Below are 23,222 nucleotides of genomic sequence, written 5' to 3'. Positions count from 1 at the left end.
ACAAAGTTAGTGTTTAACTTCGACATATGTATCACCACACCTACACAAGTTATGGTAGAAAAGGCAAAACTTCAAACACTAAGCATAATCTGAAAAATACGACACAACTTATGTCGCATAACTTAATTACTTCCGAACTTGTGCCGAGCGAGGCAAAAGTTTAATTTTCGAAGATAAAAATGTTACAAAATCTACGCTGAGCGAAGCATATTCGGATATTTTCATTAAACAAGCAGCAGGGGCACAAATTACAGACCACAAATATGAGGGACAAAAATTAAAGACAAGTCCGTATGAAGGACAATCCGTGCAAAAAATTGCCCATTTGCCACCCCTTAGATTCAAGTACCATTGAGGACTCTACTTCATGAGGTAATTACGAACTTTAAAAGCGAAACGGCTGTAATTCGACTTTTGAGATAGCAAATCAATCACTGCCAGGGGCTACAGTTTACAAGCTAGTGAAGCAGAGATGGAGACTAAGCAATTATCTAATTATATACAAGTATTGTCACAAGCAAGCTCCTACTAATAAGGCATATCAGACTAAAATCACTACCTGTGAACCTTTCTTTTGAGTTTTCAAAGCTCAAACTACGAATTAATTGCATGACTGCAGACGGAAAAACCCAAAAATGTCTCCATGTACAGAACAACACGACGAACTTTCTCCAAAATGGTGAGAAGAAGCTTTACCGCTGATTTCACTTTCTACCACTAGTTCCAATTCGTGGCTTGCCTTTAACCTCAGACTCCTGCATGAAAAATAGCATACTTCGTTTATAGCTGAAAACACTAATATACAGGGGCGGATCTACTAAGGCCCATGGGGATGCCACGCCACCCGCAAGCTTCGGTGAAAACGTTGTGTATATATGTATATATATACATAAGAAATCGTATAAATAGTTAGATTGCCACCCCGAGTAACAAATGGCCTCATGGTGCCAGTGGCAAAGCGCGTTAGTTTCCTCCTTGGTGACCAGGGTTCGAACCTCACTTACAACATTTAATTGAACTTTTGGCTTGCTGCAGTAAATAGACATTACACATTAAATTCTACAAATTGACTCCACAAATTTCTGAACCCATTTATATCAGTTGCCTCTTTCTTTTCTTCGTTTTCTTTTTTCATTTCCTTAATTCCTCTTGACTTGCTTTTAATAATTACTATTTATTAATTCTTGACTTTTTTTCCTCTCTTATTAATTATTCGTTTAAATATAAGAAGTTAAATTATCATAAGTTTTATAGTCCAAAGTTCTAATCCGTGTGCCAAGTTGTTGTAATTATTACGTGTTTTCATTCTATCGTTTTGTCTAATATAAATGGAAGAAACTAATAACCTGACCCGAAGCCCAACGTAATTGACCAAAATTTTACTCTATTTGGAATCGGAAAAAAAAAGTGGCACCCGGAGCCTCCAACTCCTGGATCCGCCTCTGCTAATATACTTCGCTTGGGGATTGATGAGTATTTATGGTTCAAACATTAAGAAAGACTAAAGAAACCAAGGGTTCAGTTGATGGAATATACCTGTGGGAAGTGTAAGTAAATGTATGTTTTTGCAGTTGATGGATTATGATTTTCTGCACCCTTGCTCCAATCATAACAAACCTATACACAAAATTGGATAAACATATTGAAAACTGAAGCAAATTTGCAATCAGAAACTTAAGAAGGTTCGAGAATTAGGAGGGAAAAGAGAAACAAAAAGGGGCATTCTGCATTCATGCTGGCAAGGAAAAAGGCTACAGTGAAACTGGGGTAAGTATCCTAGTAATGGTTTTCTAAAGGGTGAGCAAGCACTACAAAAGATATCATAGTAAAGGTTCTACTGAACAAAAGTAACCAAAACAATACCGCATATGCATAGATTGAGCCATCATTGTTGAATGTGCTGCAAGGTATGGGTTGGCTGCATCTTGACATTGCCTAAAGAAAACACACACACAGAGAAAACTCAATACAAAAGTTGAAGCAGCTACAAATGTTAAATGTAAAATATTCTTGTCTTCTTCCACAATTAAAGAATTATAACATGCTATGAAGAATGAGCCATCTCAAAGCATGCTAGTGTTATTGAAAGACATGCCAGCGTTCCATTTGATATCACTATTTGATTGACACAGATTTATTAAGTTGTTAAATTTGATAATGACAAGTATTTATAGTGATGATGGAAAAGCTGTTTGATAGAGAAAATATACATCCAAAGTAAATGATTTGAATAGTTTATAAATTTGAATTCTTGAAAGTTGTGAAAGTTGAATAAGACTAGAATTGTGTCAAACACTGAGACATTTAGGATATCCTAAAATAAAGTGTCATATAAAGTGAGGATTATACTGTAAAAGATAAAATGATTTAAGTATCGGAATGAAAAGGGTCAAGTGGAGGGGAATGGATATTGAGAATTCATATAGCTGACACCAACTAGTTGGGATTCAGGCATAGTTGTTGCCGTAGCAAGGAGAATCAGCCAGAAAACTCGTACCAGCAAAAGTGAGGTTGCAGCAGAGAGAAAGATAGGGTTGCAAACAAACAACTGTCTTAACATGTTCTAGCTTGTTGCTCTTTTTGTTTATGTTTTTTTCCACTTGTAACTCCATACCATCACTAATTTGGAGAAAGTCATAAAAGTTCCAAGAGGAAGACAGTTTGTATCTTAAGTAATAAAAAGTAACTCAGGACATAACATAATGGTTTTCTCATAATAAAAAACCCACAAGTAGCATTTCCTTTACTTCACGAATGATATCTGCTAAAATTTATGGGTCACCCTGATGCAAACTTTAAAGTTATAAATTTGCAATCTGGCGTGCTTAAAGAAAGAGGTACAGCTGATGTGTACCAAATGATACAGAGGAACATTAGACAAATCCTAGAAACTCCCTAATATTAAGAAAGGTCTATGTCGACCAAGTAAGGTCTCGTAGAGCAATCCTCTTTTGCAACATTACAGTTTATATTTTGTCATAATCAAATGAATGAATTAACAACAACCGAAGAGAGATATTTGGTTTTAATGTCCATTGGCCAGAAACTAGGATATTCTTAGAAAAAAAAAAAAAAAAGATCATTTATCATGTTCATGCATTTAAATGTACGCCAATTACGTTCATAAAGAATACATGCTAGAAATCATAAAGAGTAAAGAAAATGACTGAAAATTTATAGAAATTAGCACTTAAAAAGGATCAAGGATACCTTAAGCCTCTGTTTGCTGTCTTTGTCCCAAAAGTTGAAGGCACCATCAGATCCTGCAGTTGCAAACGTTCCATGTGTCTGGACGGCGATGTGAGACATGACAAATGAGTTGAAGTAGCAATATTAATAGTATTTAGCAATAGTATAGCGTCTATTTGACAGTGACAACTTCCCTGAAGACCAACTTTAAGAAGCTAGTCCAGTGTTGTATTTATCTACTTTATGTTCAGTTTGTGTATTAACACAAGATTGCTATATACTTTCAGGTCTCTTGCTCTTACACTAAGCAGTTCAACCTACTCCAGCTAAACTAAGAATACCAGTCTAAAGGTAAGGACAACTGAAATGGCACAATCATAAAGCTTCTAGATTTTAATTACCAAAGACCAGAAATGTACATGCACCATATATAGGTTCTTCTAACAATGACTATCTAAAACTGGTCCTCACAGCAATTGACTGGCAATTTCTCTTTGTCAACACTATATTCAGCGCAAAAAAAAAAAAAAAAAACTATATCCACCAGACATTAAAAAAAGGATATGAGAGACAGCTACACATCCTCTACCGCCCAAAAGATGCAGCATTAGAAGACAGAGCAAAATTTATAGAATGAGGCTGGCTGACTGCAATGAATAAAAAGAGAAAAGATCTTACAGGGTGGAAATTCAGAGAGTTGACCGAGTAAATTTCGTTGCCCTCCCTGTGGCATTTGAATGTGAAGTTTTTACTTTGTTGCGAGTCATCAAGATGATGCACACCAACCCGTCCTTCGATAGAGCCAACCTAAATATAGGATGTATAAATATTAAAATGATACGTGTCTCAATGAATCTAGAACCTAGATGCATATGAAATAATGTATTCACAACACCAGAATATCAGAAAATATTTACAGACCACATGAAAGAATGGAAATAAGCTATAATCATAGGGAAACCGGTCACGAATGCCTAGGACAGTAAAACCAAATGCACCATAAAACTCCTTTGCAGAAAATAACTAAAGTAGATTCCGTAGAAGTGTCTTTTCTTAAGGAGGAAGATTCAGTTGAAGTGACTTTAAACATCACAAAGCATAAGTGAAGGGGAATTGGTCCTCTTTCCATTATCTCAATTACAGCCTTGGATCAGCCAGTAACATTTATTACTTTTTCCTATCTTGGACTTTGTTATGTAAAGATCCAAAATGCTTTACAAACAAAAGATCTACAAGAGTTCAGTTCAGTGTTGATATAAAGCTTCCTTGGTTGCTTCTCTCAGACTGCTGAATAATTCAAGAAAATCCAATCATTTCCTCCGTCACCCTTTCCCCCAAAACAAAATACCCACTGGAGCAGACAGAAAAGGTGAAAAGGGAAAAAGAAAGTTTATTAGAGAGTTCAAAGGAGTTTGAAGAGCTGGGACTGTCTCATAAGATAGCCAGCTATTGAAAAAAGAAGCCCCGCATGCGGATGAAGTGCTTGGGCAGATAAAGAAGATATTGCGAGCATCACAAAGAGAGAGACTTGCAATATCAGCTTGCATCTCCCAATTTATGAGTACCCAACTAAGTGATTTACCTCCTCCTCGGGGCAGTACAAGTGGCCTAAAACTTTCAGGAACAGACTGATTTTGTTGATTTGAGTATATTATCAATTCTTCAAACACCACATAATTCTCATGTGACAGGAGGTGTCTTATGCAGATCAATTCCAGTCTCCAGTGGAAGAAATTATGTACGATCACTGTCGTCATAAGGAAAGGACCTTGACTCTCTAATTCAAAGTCTTGGCAGAACTTGCCAAAACAAAGGAAATTACACTCTTTTAGGCTGTCTCTTTATTTGTTCATCTTTAGTTTGATATAAGAAGCAATTTGTATCAGCTAAAAATATTAAGCTTGAGATCATTCTACTAATCCCAATCCCTGTATGGGACTCTAGCATTTGTATAAGGTGGACAAAAAATAAGAGACTGAGCAATTTAACATAGCATACACAAGAAGGTATTAGATTATGCAGCAAGAAAACTACACTATAAAATAGCTACTCACCAAGAAACCTTGTTGATCAGGGAAGGCAGCTAAACACCGAGTTTGATACTTTAAGGGTGAGGTTATTCTCTTGAACTCGGTCTGTAACAATTTTAAGGAAATACAAGCTTTTAGCAATTAAAAGGAAATGCTAGTAATATGTAGATGCTGCAGAATAATTAATACTTGAATAAATATGTAAATATAAAACCTGGCTTTACTAACTTCTTTCTAAAATCTAATAAGAAAATATGTAGTACTCCCTCTGTCCCAATTTATGTGGCGCCATTTGACTTGGCATAAAGTTTAAGAAAGAAAGGAAGACTTTAGAAATTTGTGAACTAAGATAATTTTAGACATTTGTGTGGCTACAAATCATTTCATCAAGGGTAAAGGGGGAAATTTAAAGTTATTTATAGAAAGGTGATTTTCTTTTTAGGACAGACCAAAAAGGAAGGGTGCCACATAAATTGGGACAGAGGGAGGATCCTTAAGTTTTCTCTATCTTTCCTTTTTTTTTTTTTTTATTTAAATTAGTTGAGAGTAAAAAGAAAAGCATGGACCAAAACCTATGAAATTGATGTTACTAACATTCTAAATGTTTATTTTGGTTAACATTTCAAGCCTTTTAATTCAGTTTTTCTGATCTAAAAATGCTCTCTAAAAAGATTTTACTAATTATTTTGATGAAGTCGAAAGGTTAATCTAATGTGACAACCTTTCATCAAATGTAGAAGGTCTGGATATATTAACAACATACCCAGTGAGATCACACAAGTGGGATCTGGGGAGGGTGGGGTATACGCAGACCTTACTTCTACCTTGTGTGAGGTAGAGAGGTTGTTTGCAATAGACCCTCAGCTCAAGAAAATGTTTTCAAAACAGGTTTGACAAATACAAGAGTAAAAGCTATGATGAAAATACCATAGAAAAGAAAAGTACAGACAACAAAAACAGTAAAGATAACCCAAGTGAAAGAAACAACAGTAGTAATACCATTGGAGGATAAGATAATAATAGTAGCAGATTTGGATATGTTAACAAGTTATTTAATATTATGCTATCCATAGAGTAACCTGGCCCCTAAAACTCCTTTAGGCCCACAAGAAATAGAAAACAATTGGCTGCCAAAATTGTAGAAAGGTCAAGAGTTCACAAACTAGTCTCTCCAGTAAAATCATAAAGCACAGACGGAATAACTTTAGCAATAAAACGCAACTGCGAAAGGTACTTTTAGTGCAATCAATATCTTCGGATATAGGGGAGACTCCACTAAAAAATGAATTCCCCGACCTTTTCCAGTTTGCCTCTTGTCCTGATTCTACAATTTGCAGGTTGAAGTAGTGGAAGCTGGAAGATTTGTGGAGGAATTGCCACGATTGGGACGTAGAAAGATTACTGGCATTGTCAAGCAGTTTGCAGGAGGAAAAACAATGCACACTGACAGTGGAAAAAATGAGATGGATAGGTGGAAAAAAAATAGGCCTTTTCACTGCTCAGGCTTGCCAACAAAACCTGAATAATTCTGGGAACTCAATTAAGAATTGGCGAAGGAACTAAGCCCCGACATAGTAGCTTGCTTCAGTTGGACAGCTTTGCCTGGTGCTTGCTTTACTCAAAGAGCAAGCCAAAAAGGAGGGTTTTGTGTTGAATAGGTGTTACAGTAAAGTAGAGATGAGACTCCAAGAATCTACTTTCGCTGTGTCTTGTTGCAAAAAGCTATGTTGCTCGGACTCGGTGTCGGGTGTCGAGTGTCGGATACGGGTACGGATCTAGAGGTCGGATTCGGTATAATCTAAATTTTAAGATTCGGGGGTACGGATCTAGGTGCGGATACGGGTGCGGGGATTCGGCTAAAATAATTCAAAATTATAAGAAAAATAACTAAATCTATGCCTAGAAATAAAAAACAAAAATAATTTTTTATAGTTATGTTTCATTTATAATTAAATTTTAATTTTTAATTAACTTGAAACTCTTCTAGATACAATAAGTGTCCACTCTTCAAGAGCTCTCCGTTTCTTTCAATTTTAAGCCTCAAATTTTTTCTCAGATTGGTCCATGGATTTGGTCAAAGTATCCAATGTCGTTTGACCAGATCCGACACGAATCCGGTGTCGGTGTCGTGTCGTGTCGGACACAGGTACGGCAGCAAAAGTGAAGGGTCCGAGCAACATAGGCAAAAAGTGTCTTGGATATTCCTAGAGTGGACTATGCCTTACGCTCAGAGAAATGCATATGTAAGTTGGTGCGGTTGGAAGGTGAGCAAATCGATTAGAAGAATGTGTCATGCAATTCTAGGCAGCATTCTATGGACCTCCCCCGAAGAACAATCAGAGATCTTACAATGGAGTAATTTATACCCCCACTCCCTCTTTGAACACCAAATTTTTAATTAATGTATTTTGGGTGTAAATTCACATATGTAAAAGGTATAGATGAACTTTTGGATTTGATTAGCTCCTTGAGCTTTGCATAAGAGCTTCGGTTTGGCTTTTTAACCACTGCATCTTCAGGATGCATCGGTTTTAAAAAATATTGATTTCTATATCTAAAGAAACATGACATTAATGGACAATTGCACAAAAGCATTTAATCTCCAATAAAGAAACTTCATATAACTGTCTTATAAACAACAACTTGCTTATTGAGGAGTTGCGGACAAAAATAAGAAGGCAATACCATCAGAAAAAATATCCACTACGCTGTAATATAAATTTACAATGAAGACAGCACATAATAGTCCAGTATGCGTCACAATATGTATTGCCAGCCAACCATACCAATTAGTTAAGGTAAAGATTAACCTAATTGCTCACAGGTAAGAAATCTAACTGCTAAAATCTGTTCAATGACTTGAATAATTCCATAAAACATGAGGAGTAATACCTGAGGATTCTGCAAATTGAAAACTACAAGATTTCTATCAGCTGTTCCAGCAACCAACAAAGGATGTTTCACTGTAAGTGCATAGCAGCGCTCAGGAAGTTGTTGGACATGGGCTGGATTTGGCTGTCTCAAATCCCAGTACCTGCAAGAAAATTGTGCCCAGGATTACAAGGAAAAACACAAAGTTTATTACAGAATCCTAGGTGCATTGATTCAACATATGTTTTTTTTTTTTAAAAAAAAAAGGGCGAATATTAGCATGTGAACCCCAAAAAAAGAACCTCAAGAGAAAGAAGCACTTGATTGACTACATATTGAGAGTAATGACCTAAGTATGCAGGAAGTGAAATGAAAGCCCCACCCTAGAAAGATGCACTTTTGAGTAAATTAACGCCAAAAGCATACGTTACTACATGAATCATCTTTTGACAAACAAAACAATAGTTTGAAACTCCAATTCTCCGGTCACCCATAAGAATAACAAAGTTAGTTGTACTAAGGCTTCATTTGTGTTCACGTAATAAGGATATGAATCTGAATCATTCAGGTCTCATCCCATTAAGTGCATTTGTTTTGTTTTTTTTTTTTTTAAAGAACATCTTAATAGATCTGAATGAATCAGCTATGTACAAAAGTTTCAACACCATTCAGACCTTTAAAATACACGTCTTTTTCTCTCTCAAAGTCGCCCTTTTTCTCTCTTAAAAATACACGTCTTTTTCCAGTTAACAATGTAATATGTGACTTTTGTTAATTGACCATCGACTGAGCAGCTTTGGTTGCCTAAATTCATCTGTTCTTGATTATATATAGTTGATAGTTGATATTTTCAAACCAGATTCGGGATACTGCATTTCTCAAGCAGTGAAATTCATCTGTTCTTGATTTTATACAGTTCATGTTTTAAAATCAGATTTGGGTTACTGCAGTCCTCAAGCGGCGATAGTATTTCATTTATATCTTTAAATATTACTACAATTTATCTCAAATAATAACATTTTCTTTTTAAAGTTAAGATTTTCCTTGATATTTGTTGATATAATATTTAATTATTTTTTATTTGAATTGTATATTTATTATGTTTAAATATTGATAAACTTAAAACACATTCAGATGCTGAAAAAAACAAGCACTCTTAATCATTCAGTGTCCTATCTAAAGACAACATCTTAACATTGAGATGCGTATTAAGATTCATCTCTCTTAAATTTTAATGGCCCCTGAGATGGATATTTTTGAGAAATGCGATATGCAGCATATTCCACTTACCTCAGTGTCTTATCCCAGCTTCCTGTGACCAAGAGATTCATCTCTGGGATCCAAGCCAATTCCTTGACGGGAGCGTCATGCATAGCTACTGTTATGGGTTGATTACCAGATAGCGGCCACATTTTCACCTGCTTGTCACAGCCTCCAGAGAAGACAGTTGTCCCATCATCCTTCCAAGCGGAGCATAAAACCTGCCAGAAATAGATTGTATATAGCTAATAAATCCAAAGTCATACAGCAAGAAGAGTAAATTTACCATCAAAATGCCCATATATTACCGGCTGTTCATGTGATATAGAGGCCTTGGGTACAGTTCCAATGTTGGTTCCACTTCCCATCACTTCCCAACATCGTACCTAGAAAAAAGCTCATAGAATAAGATTGATTTCAAGTTCCACCTACAAACAAAACCATCTAGAAATAGAAGAGACACGGTTGTACCTTCAAATTATCCCCCTCCTAGTCCTTATATCATACTAACAAATGTATTACTAATAAAACACATTATGTAGTGTAACTACCTTGGTCATCTCTCCGTGTCTAGAGTCTAGACACATTCAAAAGACAAAAAAGAGAACTTCTAAACGTCTCTGTCTCTGTACTACACCCTACTCCACCTTTAGCCCATCGCCTCATATTTTGATTGAAAAATCATTTAGAATATTATCCCACTTCGAGGTTTAGCAAATACACTAATGAGAATTTAAGAATATTATTTTGAAAACGTTACATATTGAGTTTGCCATGATTTCTGGTCACCCTTAATTATCACATACATATTAGATCCAAAAGTAGAGTTATCTACACAAGTAAGAGATCTAAAAGTTCGATTAACTTTTCTAATATTATGTAAACAACCTATTTGGACAGACTACAAACAGGGATTGCTGATTGGAGAGCCTCGAATGCTTATCAAATGTTTTTAATGCTCTAAAAGTAATATCAATTAACTACACCTTAATCCCTATCAGTTCAGTTCAGCTATATACATTATTTATATACTTTCCATCCCTACTCAAAAAGTAAAAAGACCCATAAAGATTTTCTGAGGAGGAGAAAATATCAACTGAGAGCAAACCAACCTGGTTATCCCATGAAGTAGCAACCAGAAGATTAGCCTTCGGACTGAAGCAGAGGCTTGATACAGAATCAGCAGGAGGTTGTTGAACCTTACGAGTAGAGTACCCACAATGTTATATACAAATTTCAAGCATGAGAAAAAAAAAAAAAAAATACCCTCAAAATTAGAGTAACCAAGAACTAGAAATATCATTAGTTTCTAGAACAGGAAATTTTGCATCTAACTTCAACAACTAAAACTTGTATTCCCACCGTCCCCAAAAGAATTGGGATTTAGAGCACGACGGTTAACACAACTGATTTTCATTACTAATCCGAATATACATTCCTTAATTTATATATACATATCTAGAAACTTTACCAAAAAAAAAAAAAACTATAAATAACAATTATACTTAAAAATGTCTGAAAATCGGAATCAAAGGAAACACTTCTTCAACTTCCCAAGCGAAACAAATTGGGACAAAGAAACTTCGAATAGCAGATAAAAACTTGGAATAAATTAACAAAAATTGATGAAGGAATACCTCTGTAGACTTATTCGGATTTGTGTTCCCAGCAGCAGCGGTCCCGAATATCGACATTTCTGCTTAGCTTATGCTCAGCTACAATGAACAACAAAGTCAAAAGGAAAAAAAAATGGATGAAGCTTTCAGAATAAAAATTCACTGGAAATAACAGAATGGTGAAAAAGAAGCAGTCAAAAGTTGAGGATGTGTAAATGATAAAATTATGTGTGTACTGTTTTTGGTGAATTGGATTGGTGCAAAAATACAATATTTTATACCTTATTTTGCACATAATTTCCAGAAAAAATTCAAACCTTCATACTACTATTTTTGGATACTATTGCTTATTTTAATTACAATTGGGAGGGCTGACTCTATTCGCACAAGAACACATAATAATAATGTAAATAGTTTTACTTGGGTCACCACAGTATACACCTCAAAACACTTGTGGGATAAAAGAGGAAAAAGTTACCCCAAAATCTAACTCGTTGGAAAAATATGCAAGTAGAAGAGCAGTACCTAGACACAAACACATGAACAGATAATTACAACGACAGAGAGGCAAAACTGTAAAGAAAATGAAACAAAAGAAAACAACAAAGTATTATTATTAATAGACAACTGCAACCAAAAACTTTTTGCCAAGCAAGTATGCAAGGGAAATAAGCTCTGCACCGTACAATAGCATATGGCACTTTGATATAGAGGCTCTGTCTAGGGTTGTTATAAGAAGGTGAAATTTCTCAAGCATGTAATACTTTAAAACCATGAACTATAACTATGTGCGATGGATACTAAAGCTGAGATCAATCTTACTGTTTCATCTGACTAGTACAACATTGTCAACTGACAAACATAATATTAACTGCTTTGTAGGGGAATGGTTGAAGACTATCTTTATGCAACGGACAACCTTCTCATATGGTCTAATCAGGTTGGTTTTGAATTATGTTTAAAATCCATGTTAATCACATTTTTTACTGTAGAATTCAATCCAATTTAGGGTGGGACCAAATATACACAGAATTTCGTTACACTTTGAGTCATCACAACCGGTGTAATATCAATTCGTTATTGTGATGGAAGGATCCCTCCTTTATCCAAAATGGATCAGCTACGCTTCTTACCAACAACTTATAATTCTTCTCTTTTGACTTTACCTTTTAAAATCTTCAACAACAACACTTTGGCTGCCAACATAAAAAGTATTAACAAACAAACAAACTTCAAACCCTAAATCAACAAATAATTTTAGTATAAAGTACACACTACCAATACACTGTGTACATATTTTGTAAACTAGATGGCCGAATGGTAATCTTCCCTAATTTTAAGGGCAAACAATACTCTGATCAATTTTTAAGGAACTACCAACATAAAAAGTATCAAACCGATGGATAAACCCTAAATCAACATATAAACCAAAAATCAACAGAAAAAATTCAAATCAACAAACAATGGAGAAAATAAAATTAAAAAAAAGCACATGCAGGATGAGCAACTTAATTTAAGGAAACCTTCAAATAATGGGGAAGACAAAAGAGCAAAAAATAATATGATAAGCGAAGCATAGGAAACAACAGGTAGTACTAAAACCGATGAATGAGATGGTACAAGACTAATAATAACATGCAAATTAGACTAAGTACTAACCTTCTATCCTAAGAAATTCCACCAAAGAAATTTTAAACTCCAAATCAACATATAAACTCCAAATCAACAGAGAAAATTCCAATCGACAAAATAAAATTGAAAAAACGCACATGCAATATGAAAGAAAGACTATAAGAAGCAATGTTAAAACACATAAATATCAAGTTACAGTACACCAAATATTTTTTTACACACACACAACGGAGAAGAAGAAATTACTGATATTATGGAAGCTTTGTAGATGCCTTCAACCGACTCAGATTTGATTATTGTGGTGTAGTAGGATTATTAATAACCGCTAATAGGGAGATATTTACTGTTTACATGGGAGAAAAGAAAAAAAAAATGATGGAAAATTATCTTACTATATATGCCTGGGAAATTGCATTTTTGATCTCTCAATTATTGATAAATTTTGATCTTACTAATTGCTTTTGACTTTCGATTAACTAAAACGTGCACTTTGATAGCTTTGCTTCTGTATGTTCACAAATTTATGAACTATTTCACAACTTAATTGTTCGGTGTGTTATATTAAATTTGTATTATTATTTCATATTTGACGGTAATATAATTTTAAATATATTTAATCATTGCATATTTCTTTCATACGGGGATTAAAAGCACACATTTTAATTAATTAAAGGTGAAATATGCTAAGTTATATATCACGAGGATTAAAGTTAAAACTAATTATTGGAGGGATCAAAAATGCTATTATCTCTCTCTCTTTTCGTTCTTAAAGGTAGATGGTATAATATAGGGTCAACTATGTATATATATATATATATATCTTAAGGAGAAATATTTACAAAACGTAACGATAGTTTTATAATTACAAAACATAACATTACAAACTATATACAAAGCATGCTTTTTTTTTTTAAAAAAAAATATATATATATATATATATATATATATATATATATATATTATTTTTTTAAAATTATTTTTTTATTTTTAAAAAAATTATTTTTTTATTTTTTATTTTTTAAAAAATAATTTTTTATTTTTTAAAAATAATTTTTATTTTTTAAAAAAAATTTAAAAAAAATTTAAATATTTTTTTTGAAATATTTTTTTTGCTCAAAAATTTATGTATGAAATGTGTATATCTCGCTCAAGGCTTAAAAAGTTCGCTCAAAATTTAGTGTATGAAAAATATATGAAATGTGTATATCTCGTTCAAGACTTAAAAAATCCGCTCAAAATCATGTGTATGAAACTTGTATCTCGCTCAAGTCTTAAAATTTTGCTCATATTTTCGTATATAAAGTTCATGTTAGATTTCTGTAAAATTAATACAACTACAACAACATTATATACAACTTTGATACAACATTCAAGACTTAAAATAATCGCTCAAATTTTTGTATATGAAATGTGTATATCTTGCTCAAGGCTTAAAAAGTTCGCTCAAATTTTATGCATGAAGAACGTATGAAATGTGTATATCTCGATCAAGACTTAAACATTACGCTCAAAATTTTATGCATGAGAATGATATGAAACATGTATATCTCGCACAAGACTTAGAATTTCATTCACATTTTTCGTATATAAAGTTCATATTAGGTTTCTGAAAAATTAATACAACTACAACAACATTGTAACAATTTTCATACAATATTCAAGGCTTAAAGTTTTCGCTCACAACTTTGTGTATGAAAATTATATTAAAAATTTCGCTCACATATACACATTTCATACACAAAAAATTGAGGTAATTTTTTAAGCCTTTAAGCCAAAAAAAAAAATATATATATATATATATATATATAATTATTTTAAAAAAAAATTAAAATAAATAATATATTTTCTGGAAAAAAAACAAAAAATATATGAAAATCCGTCATGTTTCGTAATATATCATTATATTTTGTAAATAAGGAAAATTATCGTCACGTTTCGTAAATATTTCTCCTTAACATATATATATATATGTAGTTTTCCCTATAATATTACGTCGACTACGGAAACCCCCACAATATGATTGAATTTACAGAGAGGTTTAAAGAGACCTCGCAATTCCACTGTCAGAACTTAAGCTTTTTCTTGTAGGGCCTGTTTGGAAAGCCACCCAGGTAATTATAATTGAGTGTAATTACATAGTTTGGTCTGTTTGTTTGACTAAGTAATTACCGAATTGAGAATTACAGGGTTATTTTTAGTTTGTTTCTCAAGAGGGGTTGAGCATTATGTGTAATTACACCCTGTAATTACAAGGTTACTTTTTAGTTTGTTTTTTTTTTGTTTATTTTATTTCTTTTGATTTTTAATTTATTTTTTTAGTTTCTTTTGATTTTTAATTTATTTTTATTTTTATTTCATTTTATTTTTACTTTTTAATTATTTTTGTTTTTAAAATATATTTTTCTTTTTATATTATTTATTTTTCATTTTCTTTCTTCTCATTCCCAACCTTTACTTCTTATGGTTCCATGTAATTGCTCGTATGTTTTTTATATTTTATTTTATTCATTTAGCATAACCGTGTTATTATTCTAATTTTTGAAACTACACGTCTTACTATTGGAAAGAATGAGTCATTAACAAACTTGGCCTATAACGAGTGACGTTATTAAAGTAGAATTTCGTTGTGAATGAGGTTATAAACTTATATTTTTCCCTTTTTTTTTGAATTATTTACTTAAGTTACGTTGGAACTTACTTATGTAATGTTGGAATTTAACATAAGAGTATTATGTTAAACTTGTTCTTTTGGATTTTGAATTTAGGTTATATTTTCAATTTTAAGTTATTTGCTTTCACATTGCATGTTGTTTATTTTTTACTTACATTTGATGAATTTTTTGTGTCAAATATTTGAATAATGTTATGGCATTATATTTATAAATATTATTTTTTTTGTCTAACATCCAATCCCATGACGTTCTCACACAAAAAGTCTTCTTTTCAGTTTTATAATTAATTAAAATTAAATATTATTAATTTGAAAAAAATATATTAATTATTTTTTACAATATTAGTTACAAATATATGATTGTTAATTGATATATTTTCAAGAAATAATGTGTTATTAAATAATTAATTTAATATCATTTATAAAGGCAAATATTTTTTAAATATTAATTTTAATTTTTTTATAATTAAATTTTATTTTTAAATTAAAATAACTGTGTAATTACACTTGTGCAACCAAACAATACGCTTGTAATTACACTGTAATTATGTTATGACAAACAAACAGGTCGTTGTAATTACACTACTGTGTAGTTATTACCCTTGTAATTACACCAATTCCAATTACCAGGTGGCTTCCCAAACAGGCCCGTAGTGAAAATTAAATTACAAAGCTTGTGCAAATTTCTATCTCTCAAAATCTTATTTAGTTAATGCATGTAAATTCAAATTATTCCCTTTGATTTCATTCAAACAGGCCTTGACTTGGTGATGCATGTGAAGAGATTTATCAAAATTAGTATAAGTCTTTGTAGTTGATTTCCCAAATGATAATACAAAGCAAGCTATATTTAAAGTTCAATTATATATCAATATTCTTGAGATAAAGTTGTACGGTTGTTTTTTCATGTGAGAAAAGCCCGTATAAGTGAAGTAATGAGGAAGCTACATAGGCTTGTCTCCAATATGGAGAAGATAGGATTTCCTTACTTATATTCCTTGCATCTTTCAATTTCTGCAATCTTCTGTTTCTCTCTCAGTTGAACTTTACTAAGAGTACAATTCAATGTGATTCACAACGACTATAAATAAAATTTCTGAAACTGAAAAGCAAAACGAACTTATTGTGGTTGACAAAGTTGGTTAATATTCAAAGCTAGGAGCATGTTGCTTCAAGTCTTTCTACTGACAAATGACTACTAGACGATACGACGTTTTAATAGACAAATATTATCGAAAAATGGTAGTATATGTTGGAAAAGGATGTACACCCATTGATGGAAAAAATTCATAACTTGCTTCATTCATGAAGGCAAGTTACAACTCCACTAAATAACTCGGGATATTGAGCTCGAAAGGACACTGAAGTTTGCAGTTAAAAAAAGGGACAAATGGGTCCCGTTTTATTTTTCTTTCTTTCTTCCCCACTTAAACAATAATTAGGGAGAATGGGGTCAGATTATAATATTTAAAACCTTGAGGAAGGGACTCAAATTATATTACCAAAACTTTGAGAAAAAACCCCAAAATTATTTGCTCTCTTCCTTTCCAAAATTATTTGCTCTCTTCCTTTTTCACGATTCAACACTCCCCCACCAAAAAAAAAAAAAAATCTCATTTTTCTACTCTATGTTCTTTTTTGGGATTTTGACTAAAACTTCACTTCAAGATTATCATCTTGCCGTAATATTAGGTAAATTTCCTTTATCTTGTTTACTTCAAACCGTTAGAACTAGGGTTTAATGAAGAAAAAGAAGAAGAAGAAGAAGAAGAAGAAGAAGAAGAAGAAGAAGATAAAGATTATGAATTTTGATTTTGCTCTTGTTGGTTAGCAAAAACAAGCAAAACCACAATCTTTGAAAAACTTTAGTTGATTTCAAGGAACTCACGACTCTATCTTGTAAGGTAGAACTAAACAACAAATACCGTCATCAAAATGATTTAGTATTCATACAGATACATACTGAATGGATAAGTTCTGGATTAGAAATATAGATTAAGGAAACACAGAAAGTCAACTTCACATTTGCATCTGAATCAGAGAGCTAAGAAAGTAGAATTCTTCCACATGGTTTTGCTACCAATACTTCACTACTTGTACTTTTTCAAAATTTCTCCTACTCACAATCAATTCTGTGAATTCTCTTCCGATCAGCTGCTTAGTCGCAGGACAACTTTGTTTACTGCTGGCACAACTTTAGAAGTTGTGCTACAAATACGGTTGTTGTTCAACTTTTTTTTTTTGGTGGTATTATTAAATTGTATAATATACTAATTTTAACTTCTTCTTTTTTTGGTGTAGATAAGATAAAATGGTCCAACATAAGAGGAAGAGAACCAGATCACCTTGTCCTGATGCTAGGAGCTTGGCTGCTGCTAGAAAACAAGATGTTGCACGTAATAAAAGAGCTACCACACCAGTACAAAAGCTGACTGATGAAGCAGCCTGAGCAAGTGAGGCTCTTGCTTATGCACCTTTGGAGATGCTGATACCTTCAAACAGTGAGCAGTTGATTGGTGAAAAAGAAACACTTGAGAATAGTGGTGAAAAGTCAGGTGAAGAAGAGAAAAGCGACGAGAGTGCAACTGAGCAATCGGGTGAAGAGGAAAAAAGTGGTGAGACTGCAGCTGAGCGTTCGGGTGAAGAAGAAGAAGATAGAACTACGGCCGGTGACATGTGTGGTAATCAGACTAGAGAAGAAAGAAATGAGGATAATACATCAGCTAAGAAATTGGTTGAGGATTCGACGACAGCTACATTAGAAAGAACAGAAAATATCAAAGAACAACGACATGATCAAGAGGATGCTCAATCAGTAGCCTTGGCTGGATCAAATAATGATATTGGTCGTGGTAATTCAAAAGGTACTGGATCATCATATAATAATAGTTATCCCAATGCTCTTTCGGTTCCAGAATGCGTGAAGACTATTTCCATTGAAAAGTATGGATTTAAGACCCACTTGAATATGTCTGGGCCTTATGATTCAAGGATCAATGTGAGAGTTAGCTTTGGAACTCAATTTGTTGAGTTTAGAAAGGTTTTGATCGATCAGCGTATTGAAAATGGTTTCAGAAAAATTTGTTTTGGTCACTTTTTGAACTTGAAGAAAGATGTAGCAAAGACATCTCCCAATGAAGTTGGTGCATGACCTTCTTCTTCGCCGAATTTTTTGTGAAAAGAAAAATGAAATTTGGTGTGATTACAATGGCTTGCCTATTTGTTTCGGCTTCAATGAATTCGCTATCATGATTGGACTTTGATGCCATTCTCTCCCCCTCTTAGTCAGCAGTTAGCAAAGGTTGAAAAAGGGTACAAGTTTGGTAGATATAGTGGGGAAGTCTGTTGATGATGACGGTCTCATTGAGAAGTTAAAGGATCCGAACTTGACAAAAAAAAACAAAAGGTGGCTGTGAGCGTGGTTTGGTTCTTGCATAGCATATTATGTGCAAAAGATACAAAAAAAAAAAAACAAAAAAAAGAGGTAGACACCAATTGATTAAAAATGGCGTCGAATCAAAGTGTATTTGATTCATATCCATGAGGTCGAATAAGCTTCAATCTTACTATTGAATATCTTTTAAAAAAATCCAACCAAAAACCAATATAACCTTTATGGCTTTCCATGGGCGTTTGCGGTAAGTAATTAAAATTTTCATTTCATTGTTTTGAGTTAAATTAATATTTTGATTTTATGTACACTAAACTACATTTTACTTATTATATAGGCTTGGACATTTGAAGCTATTACGGCAGTACAACGGCTAGCTAAGGATCCTTCAATTGAGAGTTCAATGCCAAGAATGATTAAATGGTTGTCCTCAAAACCAGCAAGAAAAAACAACTCTAACTAGGCAAATGTTGATCCTCTTGATCAGACAAGAAAAGAGGTAAGATTCTATATCTAAATAATTTCAAGTGTTTTGCAATAGTGGGGACATCAACTACAGTTGTTGGGCAACTGAACTTGTTTTCCCACAACTGCTTCGATTGTCCAACAACAATTGAAGTTGTTCCACAACCACAGACAACTGAAATAACTATTGGTGTTGTTTCTACATCTTTATATCTATGTGTATTTTCTTAAGAAGTATTTGAAAGATGAAAAATCCATCATGACATATAAAATTATGTTGTATATCTTGTTTATGAAGTCTTCTACATATAAAATTAGAAAGAATGTATTCAGGACCTGTCCATATGAAATAAAATATACCAAAGTCCTCCATCAGTATATTTTATTAGCATCTGTTATTGCCTACTTCTTTATATTCGAATCTGTTATGCCCAATTCCTACTCTTAAGTAAACCACAATCTGCAGCTTGGTTTCACACAACCCAAATTGGCGATCGAGTGATCAAAGCCTAACTGCTCTATATAATTATGTATGTGTATGTTGCATTGATTTGTAATATATATCTAGTGTGTGGTTAAAGCTGGATGTTTTAGAGTCTGTCCTTTTTCAAAGACCTAGAAAGAGGCTTTTCCAGGTAGTGGAAATGGAGGTCTTCATTTTTACCAGGCTTGAAGGATATATATTTATTCACATGTGTTGTTTTCCTTTTTTCCTTGACTAGCTGTAGAAAGCATATGTTTAGTAGTTTCATCAGATGCAGCATTGGCAGTTTTCTAGATTGTGCACCTATTTCATTCTTGTGCACTAACATGTTCCTTCTTTACTTTTTTTTTTCTTGTATAGAGTGGTGGGGTTGAGTGAGAATAATGATAAGCTTGGCTTTAGGGGTTAGGAGGAACATAATTTTGCTGAGGTGAATCCTTGACTATTGAGCTAATAGCCTTGGGCTAACATGAGGTGTCTTGCTTCTTGGTCTTTTAGTTCTAGTAGACAACAGTCAGCAATTGATTCATGAGAACTCATCTAAATCACATTCAGTGGTAGGAAGGCCATAATCTGGTACTTTTAACTGCTTGGCTGGCATTGGGCTTAATCATTTATTTTTTTATGTCTTACAAAGGAAAGTACTGCACATGTGCACCATGTGAGTATTTGTTTCTTTTGTGTTCCTACTCTGCCCACCCTCCCCTGATTAAGAGAGTAAAATATTATGCGTATCCTTTGCTTCATGTAAGAATTGGATAGTGGATGTATTAGCTCAGACTTATCATCAAAAGAATGAAAACACAGATTATCTGTTTCAATACAGTAGAATGGTCTGTTTAGATGCAGTAGAATGGTCGTAACGAGAAAATTCTCATTTGTGAAGATGAACTAGAGCTATCTTATTCAGTTTATTCTATTTATGATTAGTATTTTCATTTAGAAACTTATGGACCAACTCTAGAGAGCATAAATAGTTGAAGTTCTAAGATACCTTAGGTGAGGGTACTGTATATATGATAAAGGTGATTTCACTACAATGTAGTGAAAACTGAGATGTAGAATTACTAAATATTCATACTCATTTCTTGATGGGGTTTTTCGTGTTTACTGAATATTCATACTCATTTTCTTAAATGCAGATGCAAAATCAGATTGTGCACCCTTTTCTTTTTTCAACAAACATAGAGAAAGGGAAAGATTATATTCAAGATATTACGCCTTTGAAGATGGTCCGGATCCAAACATTGATGTTTTAAAAGCTGAGTTGGCACATGTAACAACTATAAAATTAGATATAATTGGTGGTGATGAGAGTCTTAAGGGAGCTGGTGGCGAGAAGAGTGTTGTGAGAGATTGTGTTGTTCAGCAGAGAGTTACTACCCAACCCATTAGTCCACACATGGACTTTAATATTTGTAGATCTTTTGGTGGGGTTGGAGGAAGACTCGTATGCAGCTGATCTTAGTAGGGAAGTAGATACTCCTAGAGTGACAAAAACAACAGGTGTGAGCATCTCCAAGGTCCCTTGTTATTGTGAATGCAAAAAATGTTGTGATAAGCATAATGCCTTTTTGGAGGCAATAAATTCATTGTCAGTGAAGTTAGAAAAGCAGCAACCAAAGAGGAATAGATTTTCGAGCTATGTAATGCGATCTCCTTATACTCCCGAATGAAGGAGAAGGTTGGCCATAAATACCAAAGTCAAGAATGCTAGGACAAAGAACAAACTGAAGGTGAACACATCTCTACGGTATGCTTTAGTTGTATGATAAAAAAGTCCAAGGAAATCTCCACAATGAAATTCTTTTCTTGCATTTTCAGCAAGATGCCTTGTGCAACATCCGTGGTATGTTTCAGAGTAAACCTTTGATACCATTTTTTCTATGCTTGGATGCCTATCAGAAATGATGCACAAATCCGTAGTATTGGGGACTATGTCTAGCAATTGCTAAAAAATTCATTCATATGAAGCATCACACTTCTTATCTACTACACAAAATGCAACAGGAAAAATATGATTTTCCCTATCTTGTGCCATAGCAGATAGCAAAACTCTCTCGTAAGGGCCCCTTAAGAATGTCCCGTCAATGGCTAAGGCTTTTCTCAGATGCATAAATCCCTTAATCCAAGTGACATAAGGTACAAAGAAATATTTGAACCTCCCTTTGTCATCAACTTTCAACAATGTCTTGCTTCCTTCATTTACATACCTAAGCATATAACTGTAAGCATCTAGAACTACATACCCATGCGCTCAGGTATCCCTCTTATCATAGCTTTAGCTATCTCACTGGCCTTCAAGGACTTCCAGTAACTAATCTTACAACCTAGTTCAGCTTGCATTGTATTTCTTATTTCTTTTATGGATGGACCTTTTCCATTCAAGAACCTATGGTGTATGTATTGTCCAATGACGTCCGCTGAAGCACATGGATGATGGCTTGTAAGCTGTTGCGCCCCACATGATTGAATGTTGCGGTAAATAACAATTTCAAATCTATCACAACTTTTAAGCTTTGTAGATCGCAACCACCAATCACAACCCGAATAGACACATCTAACACAATATACATCTTCACTAGTTTGAATCTTTGATCTTTCTTCACGAAAGCAAGGTTCAACAAACTAATTAATTCGTGTTTGTCCTTGAAAGTTTTAAACTTATAAAAACCCGTGCCGTCATCATCTACGTGGCTTCCTTGCATTGGTATAGGATGTTGTGTAGCTCCTTCATTTATCGGAATATCTATAGTCACAAGATGATCTTCATCATTTGTCATATTTGGTTCCACTTGCACTGAATCTCTCCCTCTACCATTTTTTCAACCACAGATACCCTTAGAATGGGCTTGTTTGGATCATAAAAATAAAACCGCAAATCAAGATCATTCCTTATTGGAGCAGGACATCCCTTTTGCTTTTCATCAGGTAAGTAATGGAAAGATCATCTTTATCACAACTTAACCAAAACTAGAAATGATGATCTCGACTAGCTCATCATACGTAGCATCCTTGCTTATCATTATCGGTACTGTCTCTCGACCCTTTGAATGCCAAGTATAATGAGTAGCATTCTCTACCCATTCACCAGGTAACTCAACTCCTATTATTATTATTTGGTCTTCCATTGATGGTCACAATACCTGAAGATATCACAAAAATACATATTTCAGTGGTCTTACAAGAGAGAGATTCATCAAACAACTTCAAAATTGCTAAAGAACTTGATTACTTATCCCTACACCTCTTTAGTTGTCCCACAACCATCGACATTGTCAGACAACTTTAGTAGTTTTAGGGGACAACTTTTGTAATTATTCAACTATTTATTCCAACAACTGATAAGTTGTTCCATAATTTTACTAGTTGTCCTGACAACTAATCAGTTAATCAACAACTAAACACAGTTGTCGGACAACTTTAGTAGTTGTTGGAATAACGTCTGTAATTGTCCAACTATTTGTTGCGACAACTAAAAAAGTCGCTATTGAATTAGTTGTCCTATCAACTATTCAATAGTCCAACAACTATAGACAATGTTCAATTGTTTATGTCAACAACTTTCGGAGTTTTCCGGACAACTACAAAAGTTGTTAACAAAAACAACCAG

The 23,222-nt window shown here is 33.6% G+C and overlaps 1 protein-coding gene across 5 annotated transcripts; it reads right to left on the bottom strand.

The window, feature by feature from the left end:
- Positions 1-195: 195 nt before the first annotated feature.
- Positions 196-13,112, bottom strand: LOC132036363 (protein RAE1-like). Of its 5 annotated transcripts, none has more exons than XM_059426685.1 (12): positions 12,991-13,112; positions 10,988-11,065; positions 10,463-10,549; positions 9,659-9,736; positions 9,381-9,571; positions 8,112-8,253; positions 5,244-5,324; positions 3,868-3,996; positions 3,211-3,288; positions 1,864-1,935; positions 1,537-1,617; positions 196-755 (listed from the first exon to the last, which is right to left on the bottom strand). In XM_059426685.1, the coding sequence occupies exons 2-12, from the start codon at positions 11,042-11,044 to the stop codon at positions 705-707; spliced, it is 1,047 nt and encodes a 348-aa protein (XP_059282668.1). In that variant the 5' UTR covers positions 11,045-11,065; positions 12,991-13,112; the 3' UTR covers positions 196-704. The 5 variants fall into 5 exon arrangements, with proteins under 5 accessions (XP_059282668.1, XP_059282669.1, XP_059282666.1 ...); XM_059426686.1 differs by having other exon boundaries at positions 13,000-13,111; XM_059426683.1 differs by lacking the exon at positions 12,991-13,112 and adding an exon at positions 12,845-12,942.
- Positions 13,113-23,222: the final 10,110 nt, after the last annotated feature.

This window comes from Lycium ferocissimum, chromosome 11, assembly GCF_029784015.1.
Source record: "Lycium ferocissimum isolate CSIRO_LF1 chromosome 11, AGI_CSIRO_Lferr_CH_V1, whole genome shotgun sequence".
Taxonomy (NCBI): Eukaryota; Viridiplantae; Streptophyta; class Magnoliopsida; order Solanales; family Solanaceae; genus Lycium; species Lycium ferocissimum.
Note: the sequence above shows the minus strand (reverse complement) of the source record. Positions and strands in the feature narration are given on the sequence as shown.